The sequence below is a fragment of the Malus sylvestris genome, chromosome 13 (genome assembly GCF_916048215.2).
Source record: "Malus sylvestris chromosome 13, drMalSylv7.2, whole genome shotgun sequence".
Classification (NCBI taxonomy): Eukaryota; Viridiplantae; Streptophyta; class Magnoliopsida; order Rosales; family Rosaceae; genus Malus; species Malus sylvestris.
Genome location: NC_062272.1, coordinates 6,233,355 through 6,258,320, shown reverse-complemented (window position 1 = coordinate 6,258,320; position 24,966 = coordinate 6,233,355). Strand labels below are relative to the sequence as shown.

At 37.5% G+C, this 24,966-nt stretch overlaps 4 protein-coding genes and 1 long non-coding RNA gene across 9 annotated transcripts; 4 read left to right on the top strand and 1 right to left on the bottom strand.

The window, feature by feature from the left end:
* Positions 1–57: 57 nt before the first annotated feature.
* LOC126596522 (phosphatidylinositol 3-kinase, root isoform) lies at positions 58–6,444 on the top strand. The gene is made up of 18 exons (XM_050263135.1): positions 58–407; positions 500–602; positions 689–785; positions 907–1,065; positions 1,180–1,389; positions 1,656–1,834; positions 2,186–2,333; positions 2,845–2,940; positions 3,403–3,538; positions 3,714–3,835; positions 4,060–4,254; positions 4,374–4,544; positions 4,630–4,767; positions 4,904–5,058; positions 5,359–5,502; positions 5,661–5,808; positions 5,888–6,051; positions 6,208–6,444. The coding sequence occupies exons 1-17, from the start codon at positions 296–298 to the stop codon at positions 6,023–6,025; spliced, it is 2,451 nt and encodes an 816-aa protein (XP_050119092.1). The 5' UTR covers positions 58–295; the 3' UTR covers positions 6,026–6,051; positions 6,208–6,444.
* A 423-nt stretch (positions 6,445–6,867) lies between these two features.
* LOC126596535 (ADP-ribosylation factor 2) lies at positions 6,868–9,653 on the top strand. 2 transcript variants are annotated; one of them, XM_050263157.1, is made up of 7 exons: positions 6,869–7,022; positions 7,479–7,642; positions 8,237–8,307; positions 8,466–8,585; positions 8,944–9,062; positions 9,147–9,228; positions 9,382–9,653. In XM_050263157.1, the coding sequence occupies exons 2-7, from the start codon at positions 7,495–7,497 to the stop codon at positions 9,385–9,387; spliced, it is 546 nt and encodes a 181-aa protein (XP_050119114.1). In that variant the 5' UTR covers positions 6,869–7,022; positions 7,479–7,494; the 3' UTR covers positions 9,388–9,653. The 2 variants fall into 2 exon arrangements, with proteins under 2 accessions (XP_050119113.1, XP_050119114.1); XM_050263156.1 differs by lacking the exon at positions 9,382–9,653 and having other exon boundaries at positions 6,868–7,022; positions 9,147–9,237.
* Positions 9,654–10,848: 1,195 nt separating this feature from the next.
* LOC126596538 (uncharacterized) lies at positions 10,849–12,632 on the bottom strand. Its single transcript, XR_007613986.1, has 3 exons — positions 12,312–12,632; positions 11,851–11,917; positions 10,849–11,018 (listed from the first exon to the last, which is right to left on the bottom strand). It is a non-coding gene; the product is annotated as an uncharacterized LOC126596538 (long non-coding RNA).
* A 4,369-nt stretch (positions 12,633–17,001) lies between these two features.
* On the top strand, positions 17,002–18,911 carry LOC126596529 (galactinol synthase 1-like). Its single transcript, XM_050263149.1, has 4 exons — positions 17,002–17,523; positions 17,763–18,085; positions 18,216–18,348; positions 18,429–18,911. The coding sequence occupies exons 1-4, from the start codon at positions 17,191–17,193 to the stop codon at positions 18,651–18,653; spliced, it is 1,014 nt and encodes a 337-aa protein (XP_050119106.1). The 5' UTR covers positions 17,002–17,190; the 3' UTR covers positions 18,654–18,911.
* Positions 18,912–21,632: 2,721 nt separating this feature from the next.
* On the top strand, positions 21,633–24,882 carry LOC126596528 (pantothenate kinase 1-like). Of its 4 annotated transcripts, none has more exons than XM_050263145.1 (10): positions 21,633–21,846; positions 21,954–22,172; positions 22,544–22,590; positions 22,693–22,809; positions 23,093–23,212; positions 23,311–23,405; positions 23,495–23,588; positions 23,771–23,902; positions 24,050–24,162; positions 24,365–24,882. In XM_050263145.1, exons 1-10 carry the CDS (start codon positions 21,759–21,761, stop codon positions 24,567–24,569), a joined length of 1,230 nt encoding a protein of 409 aa, XP_050119102.1. In that variant the 5' UTR covers positions 21,633–21,758; the 3' UTR covers positions 24,570–24,882. The 4 variants fall into 4 exon arrangements, with proteins under 4 accessions (XP_050119102.1, XP_050119103.1, XP_050119104.1 ...); XM_050263146.1 differs by having other exon boundaries at positions 21,635–21,846; positions 21,954–22,154; XM_050263147.1 differs by lacking the exon at positions 21,633–21,846 and having other exon boundaries at positions 22,020–22,154; positions 22,534–22,590.
* The last annotated feature ends 84 nt before the right edge of the window (positions 24,883–24,966 follow it).

The window sequence follows — 24,966 nt, the reverse complement described above, 5'->3', positions numbered from 1 at the left end:
AAGAAAAAGAAAAAAGAGAGCATGAACTTCGGAGTGAACCATACTTAAAAAGAAAGCCCAGCAAAGTAACGACCCAAAACTCCGCCCGCTTCAAGCTGACGTGGCAACGTTCCTCCTCCAATCTGTGCTCTCTGCAAAAACTCCTCCGAGTTCGCATTGCTCACGCGACCTCGATTCAGAAAACTCTGCTTCAAAATCACGTCCTCCACCCAACTCGAATTCGATTTTCTCCCTCGATTCGCAACCGCAAAACCCTAAATTATGAGAAGGAACAGCTCCTAAAACCCTAGAAGCGATGAGCGGGAACGAGTTCCGCTTCTTCTTGTCCTGCGACATCAACCTCCCAGTAACCTTCCGGATCGAACGGCTAGAAGGAGCCCTGCCTCCCCCCAAGTCCCCTAGCTCCGGTACTTGTTCTCTCTCGATTTTCCGTTTGGTTCCCGAGAAATTATTTTACTCAATCAACGTTCTTCAATTCAATTTCTTTTACGCACCGCAGACGTTGACCCCACTTCCGCAACAGAAGAGAGAAGGCCAGAGCTGTATGTGGAGTGCGCATTGTACATTGATGGTGCTCCGTTTGGGCTTCCGACTAGGACAAGGTTCTTTTCCCCTTCACTGGTTTCTCCTTAGTTCAATTGCCTCAATGCTGTTTCTATAGATTTTGAATTTTTGTATCTTCTGCTAGATTGGAATCTTCAGGGCCATTATTTTGTTGGAACGAACTCATTACTCTGAGTACGAAATACCGAGACTTAACCGGTCACTCACAACTCGCTTTGACAGTATGTTTCCTGTTTCATTTCACATCTTAAACAATTGGGTTTTCTGCTATCCCTTGTATATTAAACTAATAGTTAAGGATTCCAATTGATTTCGATGTCTTCTTTCTCGGTGGAGTTATAGGTTTGGGATGTTTCATGTGGGAAGGATGAAGGGTTGGTTGGTGGTGCTACAATTCTTCTTTTTAATAGCAAAAAGCAACTCAAAACTGGGAAGCAAAAGCTGAGGCTTTGGAAGGGAAAAGTAGCAGACGGGTCGTTTCCTACTTCTACTCCTGGAAAGGTTTCTGATTGTTTCTTTTTAAGCAGTTACAGATAGGGGCCGTAACGTTGTTCCTTGAGTTTCCTTAATTGGTTTAGCTTTGTTTATGTATCCCTCGTTTAATTTTTTTTGTAGGTCCCCAGGCATGAGCGCGGGGAGTTGGAACGCTTGGAGAAGCTAGTGAATAGGTATGAGAGGGGGCAGATCCAATGTGTTGATTGGCTGGACCGCCTGGCTTTTAAAGCTATGGAGAAAATAAAGGAACGTGAAAGCTCTAAAAATGGAAGTTTGCATTTATACCTGGTTGTCGATTTCTGTAGTTTCGAACATCGTGTTGTTTTCCAGGTAACCCCAGTCTGCAACTAATCTGAAGTTGACAAAGTTACCTGTTGGCTGATATTTAGCTATAACTATCTGGTTAGACTTTGATATTTAATTTGTTGGTGTTATTTTTCACAAATGCATACTTATATTGCTATTTAAACTCTTCTTTTACGCTGAAACTCAAGATTTATTGTTATCACATCTTGAAATAAGTAACTAGCTTTTAGTTGTTATTTTCTGTGGATGATGATTTTGCCTAGCACTAACCTTTATTTATTGGAATCTAGGAATCAGGGACAAATTTCTTATTACCATCACCAATAGCTTCAACAAATGAAATTGTCACGGTCTGGGACCCAGAAGTGGGAAAGATAAATCCATCAGAGCACAAGCAACTAAAACTTGCTAGGAGTTTAACACGTGGTATCATTGACAGGGATCTCAAACCAAGCTCCAACGAGAGAAAGTAAGTTTGAAATTTACTCTAAAGGTTCATATGTTGAATAACGGTGTTTTCATATTTTTTATTGTCACAACTACGTTCATACAAACTCATGTTGCTGATTAATTGGCTGGAATTCTGTTCTACTTTTATGGTACCAATTATATATAGGCAGATACTTCTCACTTGGGATCAGTTGTTGTGTAATGGTTGATTTAATTACCATTGGATTTTGTTAGTGTCTTATTATAGATGGACCAGTCTTCTCAACTTGCCATATTCTTTTGTTTCAACATCACTGTTATATGTTCTTCTGATTGATTTTTTTTTTATTAAGTAAGCTGGAGGTATATAATTGTTTTCCTTTTCCTGTAGGTCAATACAGGGGATTTTGAAATACCCACCAACAAGGACTTTGAGTGGCGATGAGAGGCAGCTCCTCTGGAAATTTCGTTTCTCATTGATGTCAGAGAAGAGGGCCCTCACAAAGTTCCTCAGATGTGTTGAATGGAGTGATGTTCAGGTCTGCATTTCTTTGTTCTTCCTTATCATCATTTTCCTCTTTAACCATTAGTTCATGTGCCATATTACTACTGCATGCAGTTTTATTTAACTCCTGTAGTAAAATTGTTTTAATACTTCTTATTTACAGCTTATTCTATTGCTTATATATAAAGGGAGCTTGTTTAGCTGATCTTAGGACTTCGGTCCAACTCTGATTCATCACTAGTAAGCTGTAGGCCAACTATTAGCTTCATATGTGACTATCCACGTCCCAATTAGGATTATTGCACTTTTGGCAATATGCTTAGTGTTATACCAAAATATCAATCATTGATATAGTTTTTACATGAGAAGTTACTTTTGTGCGGACTGTTGCTGATCTCTATAGTTGACAAGGAACAGATTTTATATTTGGAATGCTATCTCTCATTCATGTACTTGGCTTGCTCTTTCTTGTTTATGCCAACTTTATCACTAAGGAATAAGAAATAGATTAGATTTTCAAGAATTCCATGTTCATTTGTTTGCAGGAAGCAAAACAAGCATTAGAACTGATGGGCAAATGGAGCATGATTGATGTCTGTGACGCATTAGAGCTGCTATCTCCTGTTTTTGAAAGTGAAGAGGTGGGCATGTCTGTAACACGAGCTGCTGTTACCTATTCTCTATTGTCATACAACTGTTACCTGTAGGACTTTTTTTTTAACCTCGTACTCCTGTTAAAACATAGTTTCAGATCCTAATCACCAGGATTTGAAGTTAACCATATAAATTTTTCTGCCATTGTGCTCCTTCCAAACCCATGGTAGCTGATTGCTGATTAGGCCGAATATAAGAATAAGAACATGAAGAAAAGAGGGAATTGCATCTTGCATCTGTTGTATAAGTACAACCTACAAATTCCATGCTTTCTTTGTCATGCTGAGCAATGGGATACGATGTCCTAGACAAGAGTAACTCTGTTGATCTGGGAGATGAAAAGTGTGTTATGCAGTGATGCATATAGCACTCCATCATTGATTTATTTAAAATCTTTTACACATTTAATTTGAAACTGACTAATGCCCAACTTTAATACCTCCTACCAGGTTCGTGCATATGCTGTCAGTGTTCTTGAAAGAGCTGACGATGAAGAGCTCCAGTGTTACTTACTTCAACTGGTTCAGGCTCTTCGATTTGAGCGCTCTGATAAATCTCGCCTTTCTCATTTCCTTGTGCAACGTGGTATGTGGTCAGATACTATCTTCACATCTGTATGCTGTTCGTGCACATGCACATACCCTCATGCTACTTTTAATGTTTTTCTTTGGGATGTGTGCATGGATGTGCAAGGCTACACTTCAGTTCTTCACAGTATCTAGGTTTTAAAGGCATCCTGATGATACTTTTGATCTGACAGCATTACGAAACATTGAGTTGGCTAGCTTTCTACGCTGGTATGTTGCTGTAGAACTTCATGATCCAGCATATGCCAAACGGTTTTACTGTACCTACGAAATTCTGGAAGAGAATATGATGAAGGTGAGAGTTCATAAACTACCGTGATGTGGTCGTTTGTGTTGTCTGTTTTGATTTGGTATGAATCTAGATCCTTAGAATAGCATAAACATTTATGTAGATTCTCCAACCATCAAATGTAGCTATTGGGATTACCTATCTGTTTGGTCAATATGATAATGCCTTTCTTAGTTTTTCATTGGCTGGAGCCAGAATGGAAATAAACCTTATCCAAATTTTTATATCAGTTGCCAGCTGGTGTGCAAGGAGATGAAGATGGATTTAAACTGTGGCAAAGTTTGGTGCGCCAGACAGAATTGACTGCACAGTTGTGTTCAATAATGAGAGATGTAAGAAATGTACGCGGCAATACCCAGAAGAAGATTGAAAAGCTTAGACAACTGCTTTCTGGTCTTCTTAGTGAACTTACGTATTTTGAAGAGGTAATACTTTGGTTGAAGTTCCTTGTCTACTGATCTTATTATCTATTAAACTACCAATTCCTATAGCCTCACCAATTGTATCTTTGTGTGTTGACTATGTTGGTCTGTGATGTTTCTAGCCAATAAGATCACCACTGGCTCCAGGAGTCCTCATCACCGGGATCGTGCCATCTGAGTCATCAATATTCAAAAGTGCACTGCATCCCTTGCGTTTGACTTTCCGAGCAGCAAATGGGGGAAGTTGCAAAATTATCTTTAAGAAGGGGGATGATATCCGCCAAGACCAATTAGTAAGTATTCTCCTTCACAGACCCTTGTGGCTGTGGCATGCACACACTTGAGAGCTCTGATTAAGTGGATCTGTGCTTCCTGTAGGTTGTTCAAATGGTATATCTCATGGATCGATTGCTGAAATTGGAAAATCTTGATCTGCACTTAACTCCTTATAGAGTTCTTGCGACTGGGCAAGATGAAGGAATGCTAGAATTCATACCATCCCGCTCATTAGCACAGGTATTAAATCCTTTAAAGGTTCCTGACAGATAGTGATGTCATCTCAATGCTTACATTAATTGATGACCTTGGTTTGTTGTATCTTGATTTTAGACTGTTAAACTTATGATATATGGTAAAATGTTTTCTTTTCCAGATTCTCTCAGAGCATAGAAGCATTACAAGCTACCTGCAGAAATTTCATCCAGATGAGCATGGACCGTTTGGTATTACTGCTACCTGTCTGGAAACATTTATAAAAAGCTGTGCTGGCTATTCTGTAATCACATATATACTGGGCATTGGAGACAGGTGAGGATTTGAAGATGATGACATGCTTTGAACTTCCTCTCTCTCTCTCTCTCTCTCTCTCAAGAAAAGAAAGACAAAACAAGGAGTAAAAAAGTGATAAGCATCATTCAAGTTTTTGGAAATGAGGGTCATTTTCTTTCCTCAAGTTCTATACAGCTACCAATGCCATAAGTATAGTCAACCATTCACAGTCAATCATTTTTTTGTTTTGGCCTGACACAGTATTCTATCTGTACGACTGATGTTCTGCTTATGAGGTACAGAAATGCATATTTTAAAGCATTAAATTGTCCTCTGTAGGCATCTTGATAACCTTCTCCTTGTGGATGATGGACGTCTTTTCCATGTTGATTTTGGCTTCATTCTGGGTCGTGATCCAAAGCCGTTTCCACCGCCAATGAAGCTTTGCAAAGAAATGGTTGAGGCTATGGGTGGAGCTGAAAGGTACTTGATGATTAATTTTTTTCTCTGTGTTGCTTTTATTTTCATCATGTTTGCTAGATGGGGTTGCATAAGATTTATGGCATGAAATCCATAGCATAATGGGTGCAAGATTAGCATACCGGAATACACAAGGTTGATTAATTATATTACTTGCGCAGCCAGTACTATACAAGGTTCAAATCCTACTGTTGCGAAGCATACAACATTATTAGGAAATCCAGTAACCTAATCTTGAACCTGTTTCACCTAATGGCGGGTTCCAACATTCCTGACATAGCTTCAGATCCTGAAAAAGGCATCCTCAAGGTGACTTCTTTTGCAATTATAATCATTGTGATTGTAAATCTAGTGTTTGTTTTGATGGCGACTCTTTTGATATGTATAGCTCCAGGAGAAGTTCCGGTTGGACTTGGACGATGAAGCTTGCATACATTTCTTCCAGGACTTAATCAATGAGAGTGTCAGCGCATTGTTTCCTCAAATGGTTGAGACCATTCATCGGTGGGCTCAATACTGGCGCTGATCCCTGAAACAAGTTGGGTGTCATCGGTAATTTCCACGTCGCTCGTTTTTGTTTGCAGTTTTGCACTTTCTGCATAAAAGTTCATCTTATCTTAACGTGTGTGGAAAAATTGGTCATGATGCTGGAGTTGGTTTATGTTTTCAGATCTTGAATTATTGCATTTCATTATTTTTTATCTCCAGGTTCAGATCTGAGATAAATAAGATGAAGGGGGGCATATGCTTGAAGAAACAGTGGATTGCTCCCAAGGAGCATGGGATGAAAATTAAAAGAGGCAGCCCATATTATTGTGCATATATTTATGTAAATAAAATTATAAATTACATTTATTTTCTTTCACCTTCGCATAAAAAAGCGAATAACTTGTGGGACTTGTAGATCAGAAATATAAATTGCATGTTTCTTCTTCATACAATAAATCACTTTAATGTCCGATAATTAATTATTTATTAGTTATTACTTTGTTTAGATACAAAGGCACGTGACAAGACTTAGACACAAGGTGAAAGACGTTAACGATCTATCAAGAGGGATTTTCTAGCATACACAAGTGTATGTTGTAGCGAAATGTATTTAACTGTTAGATTTGTAGCCGCACAAACCATCCGATATATATTAGACATAGAAAAATACTAACAAATCGTAGTACTGAATGACTTCTGTTGGTGATGGTGGCGACTGCATTGCATTAAACCCTACGGAACACAAAACATTGTTTACAATGTGGACGCGACGATGGCGCATCTGTCGTCGTTTTAAATGACCAGTGACATGGCGGGCACTGATTGGACACATAATGTCACCCGCAGGCTTAGCGTTGTAGGGGCATTTTCGTACTTCAAGCCAATTACGAAAAAAATAGTCGAGTTTATAAACCCCCAGTTGACGATCCTCACCCCTACACATTCACGCGTTGGTTCATAGCTACCGTCTCCTTCTCTCTCTCTCTCTCCCTCGATCTCCATCTTCAAGATCCCTCTGCGAAAGCTCATCGAAGGTAAATTCCGACTGTCAGATCTCGAATTTCTCTGAATTTCATCGCATTTTCACCGTTCTCCGTTGGATTTCGGTACTTTTGCGCTCGATTTGTGTTGGATTTCGCCGTAATTTCGTTAATTACGGTTAGATTTAAGGTTCATTTGTGTTTAGTGTGGTAAATTGCTTTAATTCCGTGAGATTTGTGTTGATTTTTCACTCTGATTCAAATCATTCGGATCTCTATGATTATGCTCCAACTTTTCATTGCAAATGTTTTAAATTGCGATGCTGTAACTCCAGATCTGCTTGATCTGTTGCTGCATGGGGTAGTTACTAGTTTGAATTCGTCAAAGTGTTATTGGATGAGATAATATGAACTTGCAAATGATTGCCTTTAGAGCGTTTTACATTTGGCCTTGCCGGAGTTTGATCTGTTTGATCTGTGATGTAAGTGAGTTGGTGTTTCGATATGTAGGGATCCGTAGCCAGAAATGGGGCTTACATTCACGAAGCTTTTCAGCCGGCTTTTTGCCAAGAAGGAGATGCGAATTCTGATGGTCGGTCTTGATGCCGCCGGTAAGACCACCATCCTCTACAAGCTCAAGCTTGGTGAGATCGTCACAACCATTCCCACCATTGGTGAGTTCCTTCTTCCCCTACCTAGTAATTGTGTGCTCATCATTGTTATGTCAGCTTTGTAGAATGTGTAGAGACTTTAGCATGTGATGATATTCCTCACCATTTCTTCTGCAATTAATTGACATTCTAATCTACTTGTGTAAGAAATGTTGATTTTAAAGTTTGATGTAAGAAATGTTGATTTTAATGTTTGATATGGTTGATCTGATGGAAACGAAACTTGTGTTCCAAGACGCTAAATGGTTTGGATGGCAACACATCACTATAGTTCCAATGTGTTTTTTTATGGTTGGGAGGCGTAGCTTGTAATTGAAAGAGAATGTTGTTTCTTGCTTGATATGATAGCAACAATGTTTATTTTAATCATTTTGTGAGTTTGCAACTAAAGATAAGTTTGTCACAACATAACAGAAGCGGTATTTTTGCTAAACTTAGAAGTATAAAGGCCTTTTTTCTTTTGCTTTGTTTTCTTTTATTTCGATGTTCTGTAGAGACTGTTCCTTTATGAAGTTCATTAGGCTTTTTAATTATTTTTCTTTAAATTTTTTGAAATTATGCAATTGTAGAATGAATAAAAGAGTACTTGATTGACAGGGTTTAATGTGGAGACTGTGGAGTACAAGAACATCAGCTTCACTGTCTGGGATGTCGGGGGTCAGGACAAGGTATGAAGTTTAGTTCATGTTTCTGAGCGATGTAAAGTTATTTAAAGAGATTTTGATGATTTCCGAAAGTTTTCTCTACTTGTTTTTGTCTACAAGACTTTGAAAGATTTTGAAAATTGTGGGTGACAAGTTGGTAAATCGTATTTCTTTCCTTTCAGATCCGACCATTGTGGAGGCACTACTTCCAAAACACACAGGGTCTTATCTTTGTTGTGGACAGCAATGACAGAGACCGTGTTGTTGAGGCAAGGGATGAATTGCATAGGATGTTGAATGAGGTTTGTTGTCATGTTGCTAAAGAAATTTTATTTGGCTTTGTTTGCGTACCGTGTATTCTGTGCTGATATGTTTTAAAATCTCATCCTTTCAACTTCTGGAATTTCCCAGATTTGAGGGTATGAGATTTAGGATTATGAATGGGCTGAAACTTGTAGTTTATATGAACACAGCGTAAGGTTTTCTATCTAATTAAAGACGATAAAGATGCAGTGACTTAAGCGGCAGCATTCTGAAGTTAGTTTAGTATGCTGTTGATGCATGTTCACTTTCAAAGGTTTTACCTAATTGATAATGGAGACATCAGAACAAGTTATTTATGTTGCGTTATTTTGTGTAATTGGAATATTCTGTTTTCAGGATGAACTGCGTGATGCTGTGTTGCTCGTATTTGCTAACAAACAAGATCTTCCCAATGCAATGAATGCTGCTGAAATCACTGATAAGCTTGGCCTGCACTCTCTGAGACAGCGTCACTGGTAATCTTGATGGGCTTCTTTCCCCTTGTGTGATACAATTTTTTAACCTTTTATAGGTCTAACATGCAATGTGTGGTTTTCCAGGTACATTCAGAGCACCTGTGCAACCTCTGGGGAGGGTCTATATGAGGGGCTCGATTGGCTCTCCAACAACATTGCTAACAAGGTAAACTAGTTCCCCGTCCACTGGTTTATACTTCTTTAGAGTGAAATGTGTGTAATTACCAAACTTATTTATAACCATCACTTTCAGAAATCTCATATTATTGTGACATTTGAATCCTCCTTCCGCTTTCTCATGCTCGTCCTTTAATTGCAGGCGTGATCGTATTGAGGAGTCATTTTGTGGACCGGAAATTCTGGATGCAGGGGTGAACATTATCTAGTTCTTTTTGTTTTTTCTTGAGACAATTGAATTGTTGTTAAATCTTGTATTTCTTCTGGGAATTCTCATTTCGTGTAGGAGGAAGACCTTTAATATTATGTTATGATAGAAAGAACGAATGAGTGAGAGTGGGAGTGGGGTTGGTCAAATCAAATGTATACATTTGAGCTCTTGGTTGGATTTTGGATACAGTTTCTGAATTGTAATTGCTATGTCTACTGTTGTGTTGTGCCTTGCTTTGTTTCTTGCCATTCAAGAATTCCAAGTGATGCAGGTGGTGGTACCATGTCACTCATCCGTCCAAGACCCAAAAACATCCCACTAGGTCCATCTCCTGTATTTCAACCTCACACACCCCAGTTGGATCCCAACGCAGCGGGTCTTTAACCGGACATTCATGTGATTCGGGGGACTCAAGAAATTCGAGACATTTTATTGTGCAACCAAGATTTAGGCCGCCTAGTGCGCACGAATTACACGGAAGGCCAGAGCGTCAACATCTTGGGGGCCCAATTGTATTGGGGTTAGACCTGACATTCGTGTCGTGTTTTTCGTGTTTGTGTCGTTTTCGTGTCATACTTGATAGCTTAACGGGTTGTGTTGTGTAATACCTATTAAAGTAAACGGGTAATATGACCTGATCTGAAATTAACCCGTTAATATTATTGGGTAATATGACCTGACCCGTTACTCGTCAAGAAAAATATATTTTAAATCAATAAAAATGAAAATGAAAAACAGAATTTGACAAAAAAAAAATTTAAAACATAATACTAAATTAGTATATACATATTAAATTTCGGAGTTGACCCCTTCGTGAAAGTTATAAAGCTTTTCATGACGAGTAATTACATTTTTCACACTTCTACAATAATTATTATTAATTTTGCACTCAAATATAAAACATTGTTCATGAGATTTAGAGGGTTTTAAAAATTTAAACAACTATGTAACCATCGTCTAAGTGTTGAGGATGCAATTATGAATGTTTATTATGCTTTCACATCTTTCAGACTTATACATTAATGATTATGAATTTTGGTTATTTTGAACCCCCTTAAAAATACTATTCATGAGAGTTTGTATGTTTAAAAATTCACATGATCATATACCTATCCTCAAAGTGTAGAGGATGCAACTACGAGCGTTTGCATATTTTTTGCATATGTAAATTAATTATTATAATTTTTTTAATGTGTTTGGTATTTTTAAATTACTTGATAATTTTATTTTTAATGTGTTTTATGATTTTTAATCTCAATCTGACACACCCCGATTCTAGAATCAAGGCGTGCTGGCCGTCACGTGAGCGTGACGTAGCCAAAAGTGCGACACGGAAGCAAGATATAACAGAAATATGAAGGAATTTAAAACAACCACTAGCAGTAACAACCTACTAGTATAAAAAGAGGGAATTATAAAGTAAAACACACGAGTTCAGAGCGTAGGTATCAAGTGCAGTCAAGTAGGACCATAATTAAAAGTGCAACACCCACAGGTGAGTCCTACATGCAGTACGTCTGTCAGAATGCCGAAAAAGACCTCGAGAGCCACCAACTGCTAACTAGAACCTAGAGGGGCGCAAAACAAAGATGAGTGGGTCAGTAAAACCAAAGATTTTCCAAAAACATTTCATTTAAAACGTTTCTAACCCATCACCGTAAAACCTGTATACTTTCCCAGAAAAATAGAATATAAACATATATATACATATATCATCAAAACTCAGCTCACCATCTATCAACATAACATCTCAGAAAGAATATGTCATGCCATGCCAAAATATAATATGAATGCATCAATATAACTCAGGTGAAATAATAAATCAACCGGAGACCCTACAGTGGTCATGTACGGCTGATTCTATAGCTCAATATCCTATCCAGCCGGAGTCACCAACTGTGACCTGTACGGCACTACACTGCACATAAGTCGGAACTACCTATAGTAGTCTGTACGACTAAGATGGTGAAATAATACGCTCTAGTGCTTCTCTCATCAATCATTTGTGCACATAATCTAAAGTCACCCACTAGTCGGAACCCCTCTAATGGTCTGTACGACTGGCATGTCGGAACCACCTCTAGTGGTCTGTACGACATCCACCTACTTAGATCCAAGGCGAGCGTGCGGTGTGGTGAATACTATAAGCACTAATACCAAAGGTGCAGTTTATGAGCTCACAACGCAATCACATCATCATTCATTCATATAAACCATATAAACTCACTTGATACTCACATGTGCGTCCACAACGTCAATTCACATATATATGCATCAATTATCAGTTCAAACATCTCAACAATTGCATGCGTGGCATTTAAAAACATATTTTCATATAAATGCATTTTCTGGGAAAAACAGTAGTATATAGGTAATACGAAAACAAAACTGCCCACTCACTGGTAAGTCGATGGGTCGTAACCCCCGTGACGTCCCTGGATGCGCTCGTCCTCGGGATAGGTGTCACCTATATGCGAAACAACTATAAAAACGTTAATTTAAACACATAACCGACAATTCGAAATAACTTCTCATACACGGTGCTCAATTTGGGTATATGAATATACCACATCGACCTACTCGACGTCACGGACGTCGAGAAATTTTTAGAAAAATTTTTAGGCTTGCCACGCGCCCCCACGCGCCGTGGGTGGCACGGGTCCACGCGCCCCCACGCACATCGTCTTCCTCAGCCAGTCGCCGGACTGGTTTTTCCGGTGGCCGGATTCCGGCGAGTTTTAAAAATGCTTGTTCTCCTTTGTTTCTCAACCGATTTCTTTGAATTTTATATCAAAATGAAGCCCCAAACATGTAGATTCACGATATACTACTTTAAAGCTCTAAAAACAACTAAATCTCACCGGGAAAATCCAAGAAAAACCGGCCAAACTCGAACCTAGTGATCCCGACGTCCAAAACCTTCAAACGAAGCACTCCGAGCTTCCTTGGGACCTCACTAAGCTCACTATAAGCTTAGAATTCCCTGAAATGCAACATTTCACGTGTGCATGAACAGTGCACATTTTCGGGGTTAGGGTTTCACGACAATTCCGAGGGTTTCACTTCCTAAAATTAGTACCAATCAACTCAGAACATCACAAGGATAAAGAATCTTACCTTGTTTGCTTCGATCCACGGAGTTTTGGAGGGTTTTGGTGATGTCCGTACGCTTATGGGTGAGAGAGAGTGAGAGAGAGTGAGAGAATCGTGAGGAAAGAGAGAGAGAGTGATATGGGGAAGAGGAGCAGGGAGTGTAGGTGGTCCAACACCAAATCCTCACCATCCATTTAATCCCTAACCACACAATATTTTACAAACCAATAATTTTAATCCAAAACTTATATAAAGTTAATCCAAATAACGTCACACACACATACCTTAATACCCGCTAAGGGTAAATCCGTCATTTCACGTCCCCAAATATAAAATCCCGGGACGGGCTGTGACACAATCTTTGCCTATAATATACTATAAAAATAAATAAATAAATAAAAGTTCAATTTTAAAATTTATATAGAATAATAATTAATAAACAATATATACATATTCATTATATCTATTGTATTTTATAGTAAGTTTTTTTTAGTAGTTTAAAAAATTAAAATCATCAAAATAACTTTTTTTCTTATCGTGTCAAAACAGGTTACCGCGTGTCACTCTCGTGTAAACCTGTTAAGGACCCGTTATTAACGGGTTATTATCATATGACCTGATAATAATCCGATTAGTTATCGTATTGACCCGAAATCCATTATTTTTGTATCGTTTACTTGTTGGGTTCGAGACTTGGGAGCAGCCTCTCCATAAATGGGGGTAAGGCTAGCCGACACTCACCTCTCCCAGACCCTACGTAAAGCGGGAGTCTTGTACACTGGGTACGACCTTTACTTGTTGTGTCAACAAATCGTGTAAGAAATTACCAGATCTAATTGGAGGGTTCCATTGATTACCAGCCTCTGAGGTTTGGGACCCTCCGGAGACAGAGAGATAAGGATCCTAATAAAATCCCCTTTTTTGTCACAACTTAGAGACGGGTGAAAGTCGTACACAAATATGAAATATCCCCCACTTAACGACAAAACAGTTTTATTAGTTTGTAATTTTGTGCATGAATATCCACATTATTGTAAAAAGACTAGAGAATCAAAATATCGGATTTCTCTCAATTTTCGGCAGTCAAAAAGTTGCAAGGCATGCCTCTCCATGCAAATATGCCCACGCCACTAACACCATCTCTGCCTTGGAACCTTCTTTTGGAGATGACATTTTCACATTTTCATGTGTGAATTTTTTAATAAGAAATTCGGGTTAGATCAATAAATAATTATGCATTTCATCAAATAGGGCATTAGTCACTTTAACTTTAAACATAGGTTAATAATTAATTTGATTTCTTTTCAAATAAAATCAAAATTACTCTCGACTTATCTCTCCTTAAAGTGAAAATTGTTGATTGACTTAAATTAAAATTGAAATATAACATGCGGTTTCGGAAAGCAAGCATGGATGGATGGATAAATATTATTGGCATCTGCAGTAGTTATGCATGCATGCAGATGCATACAAAAACAAGCTAGCTGGTCCGGTATCCAGACCGAAGAATATCTCCTACCTGCGGCTTTTGTCATGTGTGAGCGTCAAATTACTCTTCGATCTAGTACTCCTCCAACCCTAAATCTTTGATAAGATTATACAACTGCTATGATAGGTGAAGCCGAAATAACATATTTTCAATTTTCACAAGTTGGAGCCTTGGTGTCCAATTTGGACCCATAATATGTCGTTTCGAGGATAACAACGAGATGGCTAAACGCTGATTTTCTTTGACATAATTGTTGTTTTAATAAAGTTTTCATGGACAAAATTTCGGGTATGCACTTCTTTGCCATGGTTAAACACTGCTGCAACCTACAGAACTAAGGAGCCCTTTACAAACTAACATTGAGCAAGATTGTTGAGGAAGATCGATGAAACAAGGAGTACTCTCCCTTTTCTTTTTCTTTCTCTTTTTCTTTAAGGCATAGTATATAGGGCCTAATCATCTGCTCTGCGCAATTCCTGGAGATGATATGGTTCCACTTTGAGGTGTAAGTGATCTACTTTGAATGATCTTTTCGTTTATGTGTGTGTGTGTGTGTGTGATTCACCAGATACTTTGTGCATTTTTATTCATAGATAAGATCAGCTTTACATATGTAATTGTAAGTAATTAATCAAAGGAAGAGATGATCGTTCTCTATCAGATAAGCAAGCGTTGCTTTCTTGTAACGTTTTTCATGTTATATATTACAAACTTTTTCTCAATTAAGCTTAACCTAACTTGTCTCGACCAACCACACAGCATCATATCAACCATTAATATATACACTTAGGAAAATGTCAGGAAGACCATGTTTGTAAACCATACTTTATAGGCTACATATATAATGTGGTGATTGATGGTTGAATACATTCTTTAATGATTTAAACAAGAAATATAATCACAATTATCATATTTTATGATTTACACAATATGATTCGAAGTATATGGTAGTTGTAGTATCGTCCATATCATTATGTTTATTTCTCTTGACTTGACATATGTTTATTGAAACGTCAATAATATTGTGGAATTTCTAATGACGTCGGCAACATTCTCAACGAAGGAAAACTTTTATGTATCTGCTGCCTCCTCGAGAATTCGTTGTTGGATGAGATTTGTGTGGTATTTGAAAAACCACATACGTCTTTCAAGATATTTATAATATGCAAGTGAGAAAGCCGCGGGAAACAAAATTTTACAGGGTGCTGGAATCTGCAGTAAAAGCACAAAAGAAAAAGGGGAAATAAAGCTAACCCTAATTCTTATCAGTCACGATTAATACCAAATACTTTGCTTGAGGACTGACTCTTAATGAACAAGTGCATGCATATACCACTCTCTCTCTCTCTCTCTTCTTTTTATTTTTTATTTTATAAAAAACCTTCCTAATAACATAAAAATTAGGGTTTATTTAACTAATACAGACAAAAATACAACTTTGGTAATTTGTTTGGGTGCATGGATCATATATAAACAAAACTTTTTTGAACTTCATTGTCCATCGATTATCTTCAAATTCATAGACGTTGAGAATCTTGTTATTAATTCTTGTCATCACACATGCTAATGCATGGTCTCAACATATTTTCTCCATCATTTTATTTGTATTTTCCTTCCTTTCTCATTGTTGGTATAGAGGAATATGCCAGAGGTCAATTAATCAATAATCTTCCCAATCATTAAGCTAGTCAATCTTTATAATTATAGTTAAACTTTCTCATCAAAATGAAAACCCACATCTGATTTTTCCTTGATTAATTCAATGATAAAGTTTAGGGTTTAGGGTTTAGGGTAAGCTTTGTATTAATTATGGTTTTTTTTAATAAATACACTAAATTCATCTGTACTACATAGAGAAATATTCAAATATATATGCTAAACTCATGTATGTAGTATTAATCATGTTTTAGAAGCTAATGGATGTGATTGAGTTTGAGCCTAAAAATAAACCTCTCTATATTCTAAAAGGAAATTCAATAGTCTTGTTAACTCTCATTTGTGACAAAGTCAGATGAAATCAAAATACAAGAATCGCATGCCATGATTATATGAAAATAGTCGCCTAAATGACGTGGACAAAAACCCTTAGCCAAATTTTCTCCTTAATTTGGCATCGACCTCTAAAAATGATCATTTCTCTATCAAAGACCCCACTTCAGCCGACTACACCCTTTGATGCTAACTTTCTTAAATATATTTCCACAACGGAAAATGATTCCCACTTGATGCCTATTACATATCCCCCATTACAAGTGCTTCTAAGGAATTTTAATTCTTTTAATGAATTTAGGGATATTTAATTAAGATTTTAAGTGATTCTCTGAAATTAAGGTATATTCAATTAGAATTTTAAGATAGTTTATTAAAATCCTTAAAAATCCAAATGTATTCAATTAGGATTTTAAATAAGTTTATAACATTCCAGGTGTATTCAATTAGAAAATGATTTGAAAGAATTTGAGAAAGTTGAGGAATTAGAGGGAATTGAAGAGATTTCGTAGTATATTCTAAGCATCCACAAATCTCACATCTCCCCATGAGATTTCGAGGGAATTGAATCAAAATTTTAAATGGAATCTCTACAAATCAATTAAACTCCATAAAAATCCATAGATTTATAAATCTATTAAAGTATCTCAAATTCTCAATTGAATACACCGCCTAAATGGAGCCTCCTGTGTTTTCTATTGACCATGACCTTATTACCTCCCATTAATCTCAGCCGTCCATCTTGATTCTTGATGATAAGGCTACCCAATTTAGATGAATGGTGGGTTTGAACAACAAACATTGTTCATTCATTCATTCTTGTTTTTTTATTTCTCTCCAATACCATCATAAACCCCAATAGAACATTATTTATAAAAATAAAAATAAAAATAAAAATAAAATTGGAACTTTGCATTTGGGTTTCATTTGGATTCATCTGACATGCATTTAGTCCTCATTTGTTTATTTAAAGCATCCAAAGGGGCAAGATTGCAACTCAGGAACAAAGGTTAGTAGGGTGGCTTCATCAGTGTAACAAATTTACTTTCCCCACACTCCTCATTTCTCAACACACCAACCTAATAATTTTCATCAAACCACTCTCTGCAACTTTCCAAATCACCCCAACATCTTCCCTTTACTACTATTCAGCACAAAAAATCAAGGCAATGGCACCACCAGAAGTTCCAGCTGATGTGTTGCAGGCAACCAGCAACAGTACTACTACAGGCTACTCCAAGAGGGCCTTTGTGACATTTTTAGCCGGTGATGCTGATTATGTCAAAGGGGTTGTGGGTTTGGCTAAGGGCCTACGCAAAGTGAAGAGTGAATACTCTCTTGTGGTTGCAATATTGCCGGACGTGCCGGAGGAGCACCGTGAGATATTACGGTCTCAGGGCTGTATTGTCCAAGAGATCGAACCTATTTATCCTCCTGAGAACCAGATCAAGTTTGCAATGGCCTACTATGTCATCAACTACTCGAAGCTCCGTATTTGGAATGTAAGTATGTAAAACCATACCATATATTGATATTTATCATGATAACGTATAAACATCTAATATGTTGTCAAACTGTCGAATGAAATTAGTCTGCCAATGATTTAAATCAATTGTCGTACAACATAATATCAGACTGTCTGGTGAACAAAATATGCGCACATGCATTTCTTATGGTTACAATAAATATGTATACATGGCATCAGTATATATTTGAGTATATGGAACTTATATATATGCAGTTTGAGGAGTACAGCAAAATGATATATTTGGATGCGGATATCCAAGTGTATGAGAACATAGATCACCTGTTTGCCACGCCTAATGGCTACTTCTACGCTGTGATGGACTGCTTCTGTGAGAAAACTTGGAGTCACTCACCTCAACACAAAATTGGGTATTGCCAGCAGTGCCCTGACAAGGTTTCATGGCCTGCGGACATGGGCTCTCCTCCTCCACTGTACTTCAACGCCGGAATGTTTGTGTTCGAGCCTAGCCGCTTGACTTACAACAGCCTTCTTCAGACACTGCAAGTTGTCCCACCCACCCCTTTTGCAGAACAGGAAAGTTGATTGGAAATTTTGATTATTTTCAAATTAACTGAGCGAAATTTATGTGGGGTTGTTTCTGCCTTGTGACATAATAATTTCACTGTGAATTGAGATTAATAAAATCTTTTTGTTTGTTTTACAGGATTTCTTGAACATGTTCTTCCAAAAGACTTACAAACCCATACCAAATATATACAACCTAGTTCTAGCCAATCTTTGGCGCCACCCAGAGAACGTGCAGCTTGATCAAGTAAACGTGGTTCACTACTGTGCTGCAGTAAGTACTATTTAACAGATTGATTACGCGTATTTAATTTAATTAATCACTCTTAATGAATTGTTTCTTCTTAATTATAGGGATCAAAACCATGGAGGTATACTGGCAAGGAAGCTAACATGGACAGAGAGGATATCAAGGTCTTAGTGGCCAAATGGTGGGAAATTTACAACGACGAGTCCCTGGATTTCAAGGCTGAAAACCCAGTAACTGCGGAGGAAGAAACTTTCTCAAAGCCGCTGTCGATCATGGTTTCCCTGCCGGAGCCAACCATTCCATACCTTCCTGCTCCATCTGCTGCTTGATCTATAATACAATCTTGAGTGACTAATTATTATTCAGAAGTTAATTGTGTGATCAATGATCCGTCCTTTTTTTTTGGTCTCATACTTCTATTATATATATACTCCTTTTTAATTAAGTGGCTTCTGATAGGCCTTGTTTTCTTGGTCGTGAGAGTTCATAGAAAAATCACATACACATAAGTGAATTAATGTATTTGAGAGCTCAATAATACGTACTAAAAATATATATACATGCATGTTCTTTGTGCATTTGATCTACATCAATTTTTTCGGCGAATGTCACCACTTTTTCTTCGAGAAATGCTGGTTGAGGACTGCTGTATAATTCTCACAATGGGGAAGTTCTTGGGTATAAAGAAACTGGATTGGGGTTGATGTGAGAGGGAGGGTGGGGTTAAAGTGGGATAGAATTAGCATGACAAATTAGGAGGGGTGATGTATGTGGTGTTCTAATTTTGTATTTTAAGTTCATGAACACGTGATCCAGATGCTGAACCTCCGAATTTCTCCACACAATGAGTTGACTCCATGCATGCGACTTCCAAGCAACAGCCCCTATACCCAAATGCAATTTGGGATAAGGCTCATGGTCAACCGATTCAACCCAATTCAAAGTAGTTCTGAACTGAAATATGACTCGGTTCAAAACTTGGACAACTCGACTCGCTTACAATACCACAGCGGCACAGTCCAACTTCATCCAATTGGCACTCCATTCCAACTAATAGGCACCTTTTTTAATGTATAGAGACAATTGTCTAGCTATACACGTGGCAGTCTTACAACGGCACTAGACCGTGGTACCAAGACCCCACCAGATAGTCGACATACATTGGTTTTTTTGCTCAGCTGTAGATTTATGGGTGGGCCAGTGATTTGAAGTTAGGGATCATCATATCGTGTTAATGTGAAAACAGCACAAACGCAAGAGATGATTAATACACACCGATTACATAGTATGTCGGTATACTAAACAAATAATTAACCCTTGAAAGTTGAAACTTTAAAGTTGACGAGTTGTGACGGCATGCATGAGGGACAGCAAGGTGAGAAATCTTTAAAGTATAATATATGGCTTAAACTTTAAAGAGGAAAAGCAAGCACATGGAAAGATGAATACAAGCAAACACACGAAAACAAAAGACGAACAAAACAATGGATTTTGTCACATAACTACATAATTGCTGGATAATCACAAGATTTTTAAGCATCTGCAGACTCAAACTCACACTCACAGATGACTCTGCTACATACTTTAGGGTTCCAATATAGTAAAGGGAATTGAAAAGCAGCGGAATGTAAGTGATGAAACAAACCTCAGTTTTCGAGCTACATGTCCACGGACAAGTACTCCGGCTTTCTGCAGAGCATGCAACTCCACTACCAAGCTTGAGATGCTCCCTTACAAGTTACAAGAGTTCAAGTGTCAAGACTCACAAAAGGAACTTTCAATTTCTGTGGCATATATGAAATCTCCATGCATTTGTTTCTTAATGTAAAAACATAATCTTCAAGCCCTGACTGTAAACGTTCAAGATTTGAGGCTGCAAAAGGTAAAGGGTTCCATTCATTCGCTAGAAAAACATTTACATATCTAGAACCAGGAACATCCCCATTTTCAACCATTCTATTGCAACATTGTGGGAAGAAAAAAAAAAACCAATTGAAGCTGATCAAGTAACTCCTCTCTTTTTCATGAACCAATGCGGTGAAATATGATAGGATTTCTGCATTCCCCACTACCTAGATTGCAAAGTTAATTTGCAAGAGGGTGACAACTTTCATACTAGATAAGACCATGTGGGATTTAATAAGACCGACATAAATTTGGATAAGACCTAACATATAATATCTCATAGTTCGTCGACCTTTGCTGCCTATAATTTGCTCTCTTACTTATTTAGTAGAAATCCAAAACAAAATCACATGATTTTATGATAATGTTTTGTAGAGTCGGCGAAGACAAACAAATTGGTGGAAAGCAGTGAAGAATAATTTGGTAGGAGGAAAGCAGTTGACAATCATTGTAACAGTATTTGGTGGGAAAACAAGCAACTGAACAAACTATTGACTTATATCCAATTATATGTCACAAGATAAGAATGAGAGTTGGACTAGTTGCTACTTATTTATCACATTTTTAGTACAAGTTGTTACTGCTTTGAATCAATTTCTCCAAACCTATACTTTAATGGTGAGTTGGTGACCATTTCAATTTTTTTATAGGGTTGTAAGACGAAAGAAAATTTCTGTGGATATTTGAACAAATACATATGTATTAATAGGATTTTTGGGTGAATTTTATTTAAATAACTTTTTATAATTGTTTTAATCGTTGCATTTAATTTTGGGTCGTTAGATTTATTTTTTTTACAGTTAGATTTGTTCATATTCGAGCTCAACTTGGATTTAACATATTGATAAATTTGATTTAAAAAAATAATAATATAGACCATTTGATCAACCAACAGTTCAACCACATGGGCTGTTAGTCTTTTCACAAGAGGCCGACAACATCATCAACTGGGTCCTCGCACTGAGTCTCAACCACTATCATTGGCTCATTTTCCAAGCTAAATTTGACCCAAAAATAAGTTTTAATTTAAAACATTTTTTAGTCCAATAATTAGAGAAGCTTTGGAGGTTTAAAACTCAAATTTTAAGTTTTTTTATTTTTTATAAACAAACGATATTATATATATTAAGGGAGAGAGATGTGTTCTAAGCCTCACAATGAACTAATTATAATATGGTTAAAATTCATCTTTGTTAAGAATAAGTCTAAAACCTCTTACTTATAAATGAAGAAGACCCAACAAAGTTGTTCCGAACAGCGTTTAGTTCCCCGCAAAATTACAACTTACAAGACAACCTTCGACGGATGACCCAATGGGGGAAGAGGATGCTACCTTCTTCCCTTTGAAAGTCAAAGGTTAATATTGAACTGAGTGATCTCTCGATAAATCTTAAGTCATCGAATCGAATATCCCCACCCTGAATAAAAAGTAATTTATATAATGCGTTAGGTGCATTGCAGACTACAGAGGGGCAACTCTACAATTTGATTCCAAAAAAAAGATCAAATCAAAAGAGAAAGCCGCCCAAATGGAAACTGGGAGCACTAAACTTACAGAGATTTCAAAACCCACCAATTCGGAAGCTCAAATTTCCCACCTTGCTCTCGATATTGGAGGCAATTCACTCTCCTCGATCATAACCTGGTTTTTTATTTTTGGAGGTCAATTGCTCAAAGTCTCATGATTTTTCGATTGTTTTTGTATTTGTTTTGCCCTTTGGCAGGTTCTTTGATAAAGTTGGTGTATTTCTCAACGAACAGTGTCGACTCTTCTTCTTCTTCTTCTTCGAATGAGAGTTTAGCAGCTTCTAATGGCGATAGAGGGCGCCATGTTCTTGAAGGGAAGCTCCATTTTGCAAAGTTTGAAACTGAGAAAATCAATGACTGCATAGACTTCATTCGGTCCAAGCAACTTCTCCTTACTGGTATGCTTAAATGTTTAAGTATTTGCTTTGCTTTGCATCTCCTGATTCATTCGTATCTCATCTCGTTTCAATCCAACTTGGGAAATGGGAAGATTCATTTTTTTCACTAATTGAGATTATTTAACCTTGTTTCGCTCAACTAAATGTTCATGTTGAAATCTTGGATTGAAAGTTGAAACTACCATTTTTATTGGTAAATGAAGTACTTCAGCTTGAATAATGGTACCCATATTTTCTGACTGCGAAAATTTTTAGTTACGGAAGATTTGAACTTCTGAAAGTGAAATACGAAAGAAGATAATATATGCCTTGAATATAGCTGCTTGTTCGTAGTTGTACTTATCGTTTGCTGGTTTTGGGTCATTGCTTATGGTTGTAGATGATTTCAGGCTCCCAACAACACGGAGCTTCTGGGAGCGCGAAGTGCGTTATCAAGGTAAAAACAGGTGTTTAGCTTGGCCATACTATTATGACTGTTTATGGCATGTACTTGTTCCATATGCAAGCTAATTTATTGACTCGTGACAATGGTGAGCAGGCCACAGGCGGTGGGGCATACAAGTTCCCAGATCTCTTCAAAGAAAAGCTTGGGATTTCTCTTGACAAGGCAGATGAAATGGACTGTCTTGTGGCCGGATCAAATTTTCTGCTCAAGGTGGGATCCTAATACCACTTACATAGATTGGTATACACAAGTTGGTGTGTTTCTTAAGTCATGTCATGTAATCCATAGAATGTGTGGGTTGGGAATTGGGATGAGCAATAGCGAGCTCAGATGAGAGGAAATACTCTCTGTTTTCTTTCAGAAGGAAAAGCAAAGGGAATGAGTCATGAAATGTGGAACTTGCAAAATTCAGCTTCTGTTTATAGAGATATTTCTGTCTTGTTTGCTTTCTTGCCTGAGAATAGCATTGACGTTTTCATTGTTATTTAAGTAGGCGGTTCAACGCGAAGCATTCACATACATGGATGGTCAGAGAGAATTTGTGAAGATTGACCATGATGATCTATATCCTTATCTGCTTGTCAATATTGGCTCTGGTGTCAGTATGATCAAGGTATTCTCGTCAAAGCTGATGCATTATTTACTGTAATAGTTTCATATGTTTAACCTTTTTAAGGCATGACATATTGTCCTATGCTTGCGCTTGGATAGGTAGATGGACCTGGTAAGTTTGAGCGAGTAAGTGGAACCAGTGTTGGTGGTGGAACCTTTTGGGGTTTGGGGAAGCTTTTAACAAAGTGCAAGAAGTACGTTTGTCTTTTGCTTAAGTGCAAAGCTATTGATATTCTCGTTATATGATTTTCACTTAGTAACCAAAGCTGCAACTGTGTCTCAGTTTTGACGAGTTGCTCGAGTTAAGTCATCAGGGAAATAATAGAGTGATAGACATGCTTGTCGGGGACATCTATGGTGGAATGGACTATACAAAGGTACGCATATTCATGATAGACACGTCCCTCTTTCGACATAGGATGTTGGACATGTTCTGGTCGTATTTCTGTATGCAAAATTAAAAGAGTTCCTAAATTAAACAATGATGAGGGGATCCTGGTTTCCATTAGCTTTCGTCTCACGCTTATTAACTGCAATGTAATTTTTCTGACAATTACAGATTGGTCTTATATCAACAGCCATTGCTTCTAGCTTCAGCAAGGTAATTTCTGACGATAAGGAGCTGAAAGATTACAAACCTGAAGATATTTCTCGGTCCCTCTTAAGAATGATTTCAAATAATATTGGACAGGTAAGCCGTGGCGAAAGAAACCCGTCTCACTTGCAACGGATCAAATTTCTTAAACTATTTGATTCTGTCGCAACCTTTACCACCAGATTGAAACTATTTTTGTTAACATGCCGATCATATTGTTTCATATTTTTTTCTTCTCTCCAGATCTCATACTTGAATGCACTGAGATTCGGGCTCAAGCGAATAATTTTTGCCGGATTTTTTATTCGGGGTCATGCTTACACCATGGACACGATTGCTGTTGGCGTTCATTTCTGGTAAGCCTGAATTTAATGTCCCTTTTCATGCGTCAGTAATGATTCATGCTGAGAATTGAAGTATAAATTATGTCAAAACAATCTTCAAAATGTAAAATTTGACGGATGTCATGCTCTGTGCCTGATTTGGTTTTCTTTTACTCATCCGTCTTTCTTCGTGGTTTTGGGGTAAAATATTCATCCATTTGATCCTTATTTGCAGGTCTAAAGGTGAAGCAAAAGCAATGTTCTTAAAACACGAAGGATTTCTTGGAGCATTGGGTTCATTCATGAGCTATGAAAAGCATGGTTTTGATGACTTGAAAGTCCATCAGTCAGTGCAACAATCCCCAGCGGGTGATGATCCACCAAACGGGGAATTGAATGAAAACCAAAGTATAGACTGCAGTGTCTACCTCTCAAAGTAATTCGCGTTGCCTTCGCCCCCGGGGCTTGGATGTAAGAATGTAGAGGCAATTCTTGGTTGCCTGTCTGCATTCTGTGGAGTTCAAAGGCTTGAAACTTGCGTAGCTTATGTAACATTGTGGATAAACCACTAGCACATGTATTCAAAACTAAAAAGAGAAATTCAGATGGAGAAAGAGGAAAACTTTATAGTAACACACAATGTAACTTCACACGATTGATTTTGAATTGTGACTATCCGTCTAGGTTTTGTATCTTGTCAAAATACTGTAACTGCACATCGTTGAATGGATTCTCGACTGTTATTACATTTTAGTTTTTTGTGTTTAATATTCATTTAGTGTAGAAAATACCGAGTATATTGAAGGAAAAAAAAAACTTATATCGTCTTTTTTTTGG

What these genes read in the sequence shown, in the direction of transcription:
- LOC126596528 (XM_050263145.1), top strand. Translation starts at nt 21,759, where the DNA reads ATGGAAACTGGGAGCACTAAACTTACAGAGATTTCAAAACCCACCAAT. An exon ending in GCGCGAAGTGCGTTATCAAG is followed by an intron (nt 22,591 to 22,692) that starts GTAAAAACAGGT and finishes AATGGTGAGCAG; the next exon opens with GCCACAGGCGGTGGGGCATA. An exon ending in TTTCAAATAATATTGGACAG is followed by an intron (nt 23,903 to 24,049) that starts GTAAGCCGTGGC and finishes TCTTCTCTCCAG; the next exon opens with ATCTCATACTTGAATGCACT.
- LOC126596529 (XM_050263149.1), top strand. Translation starts at nt 17,191, where the DNA reads ATGGCACCACCAGAAGTTCCAGCTGATGTGTTGCAGGCAACCAGCAAC. An exon ending in CGAAGCTCCGTATTTGGAAT is followed by an intron (nt 17,524 to 17,762) that starts GTAAGTATGTAA and finishes ATATATATGCAG; the next exon opens with TTTGAGGAGTACAGCAAAAT. An exon ending in ACCCCTTTTGCAGAACAGGA is followed by an intron (nt 18,086 to 18,215) that starts AAGTTGATTGGA and finishes TGTTTTACAGGA; the next exon opens with TTTCTTGAACATGTTCTTCC.
- LOC126596535 (XM_050263156.1), top strand. Translation starts at nt 7,495, where the DNA reads ATGGGGCTTACATTCACGAAGCTTTTCAGCCGGCTTTTTGCCAAGAAG. An exon ending in TGCATAGGATGTTGAATGAG is followed by an intron (nt 8,586 to 8,943) that starts GTTTGTTGTCAT and finishes TTCTGTTTTCAG; the next exon opens with GATGAACTGCGTGATGCTGT. An exon ending in TCTCTGAGACAGCGTCACTG is followed by an intron (nt 9,063 to 9,146) that starts GTAATCTTGATG and finishes GTGGTTTTCCAG; the next exon opens with GTACATTCAGAGCACCTGTG.
- LOC126596522 (XM_050263135.1), top strand. Translation starts at nt 296, where the DNA reads ATGAGCGGGAACGAGTTCCGCTTCTTCTTGTCCTGCGACATCAACCTC. An exon ending in ACTCACAACTCGCTTTGACA is followed by an intron (nt 786 to 906) that starts GTATGTTTCCTG and finishes GTGGAGTTATAG; the next exon opens with GTTTGGGATGTTTCATGTGG. An exon ending in CCAAGCTCCAACGAGAGAAA is followed by an intron (nt 1,835 to 2,185) that starts GTAAGTTTGAAA and finishes CTTTTCCTGTAG; the next exon opens with GTCAATACAGGGGATTTTGA.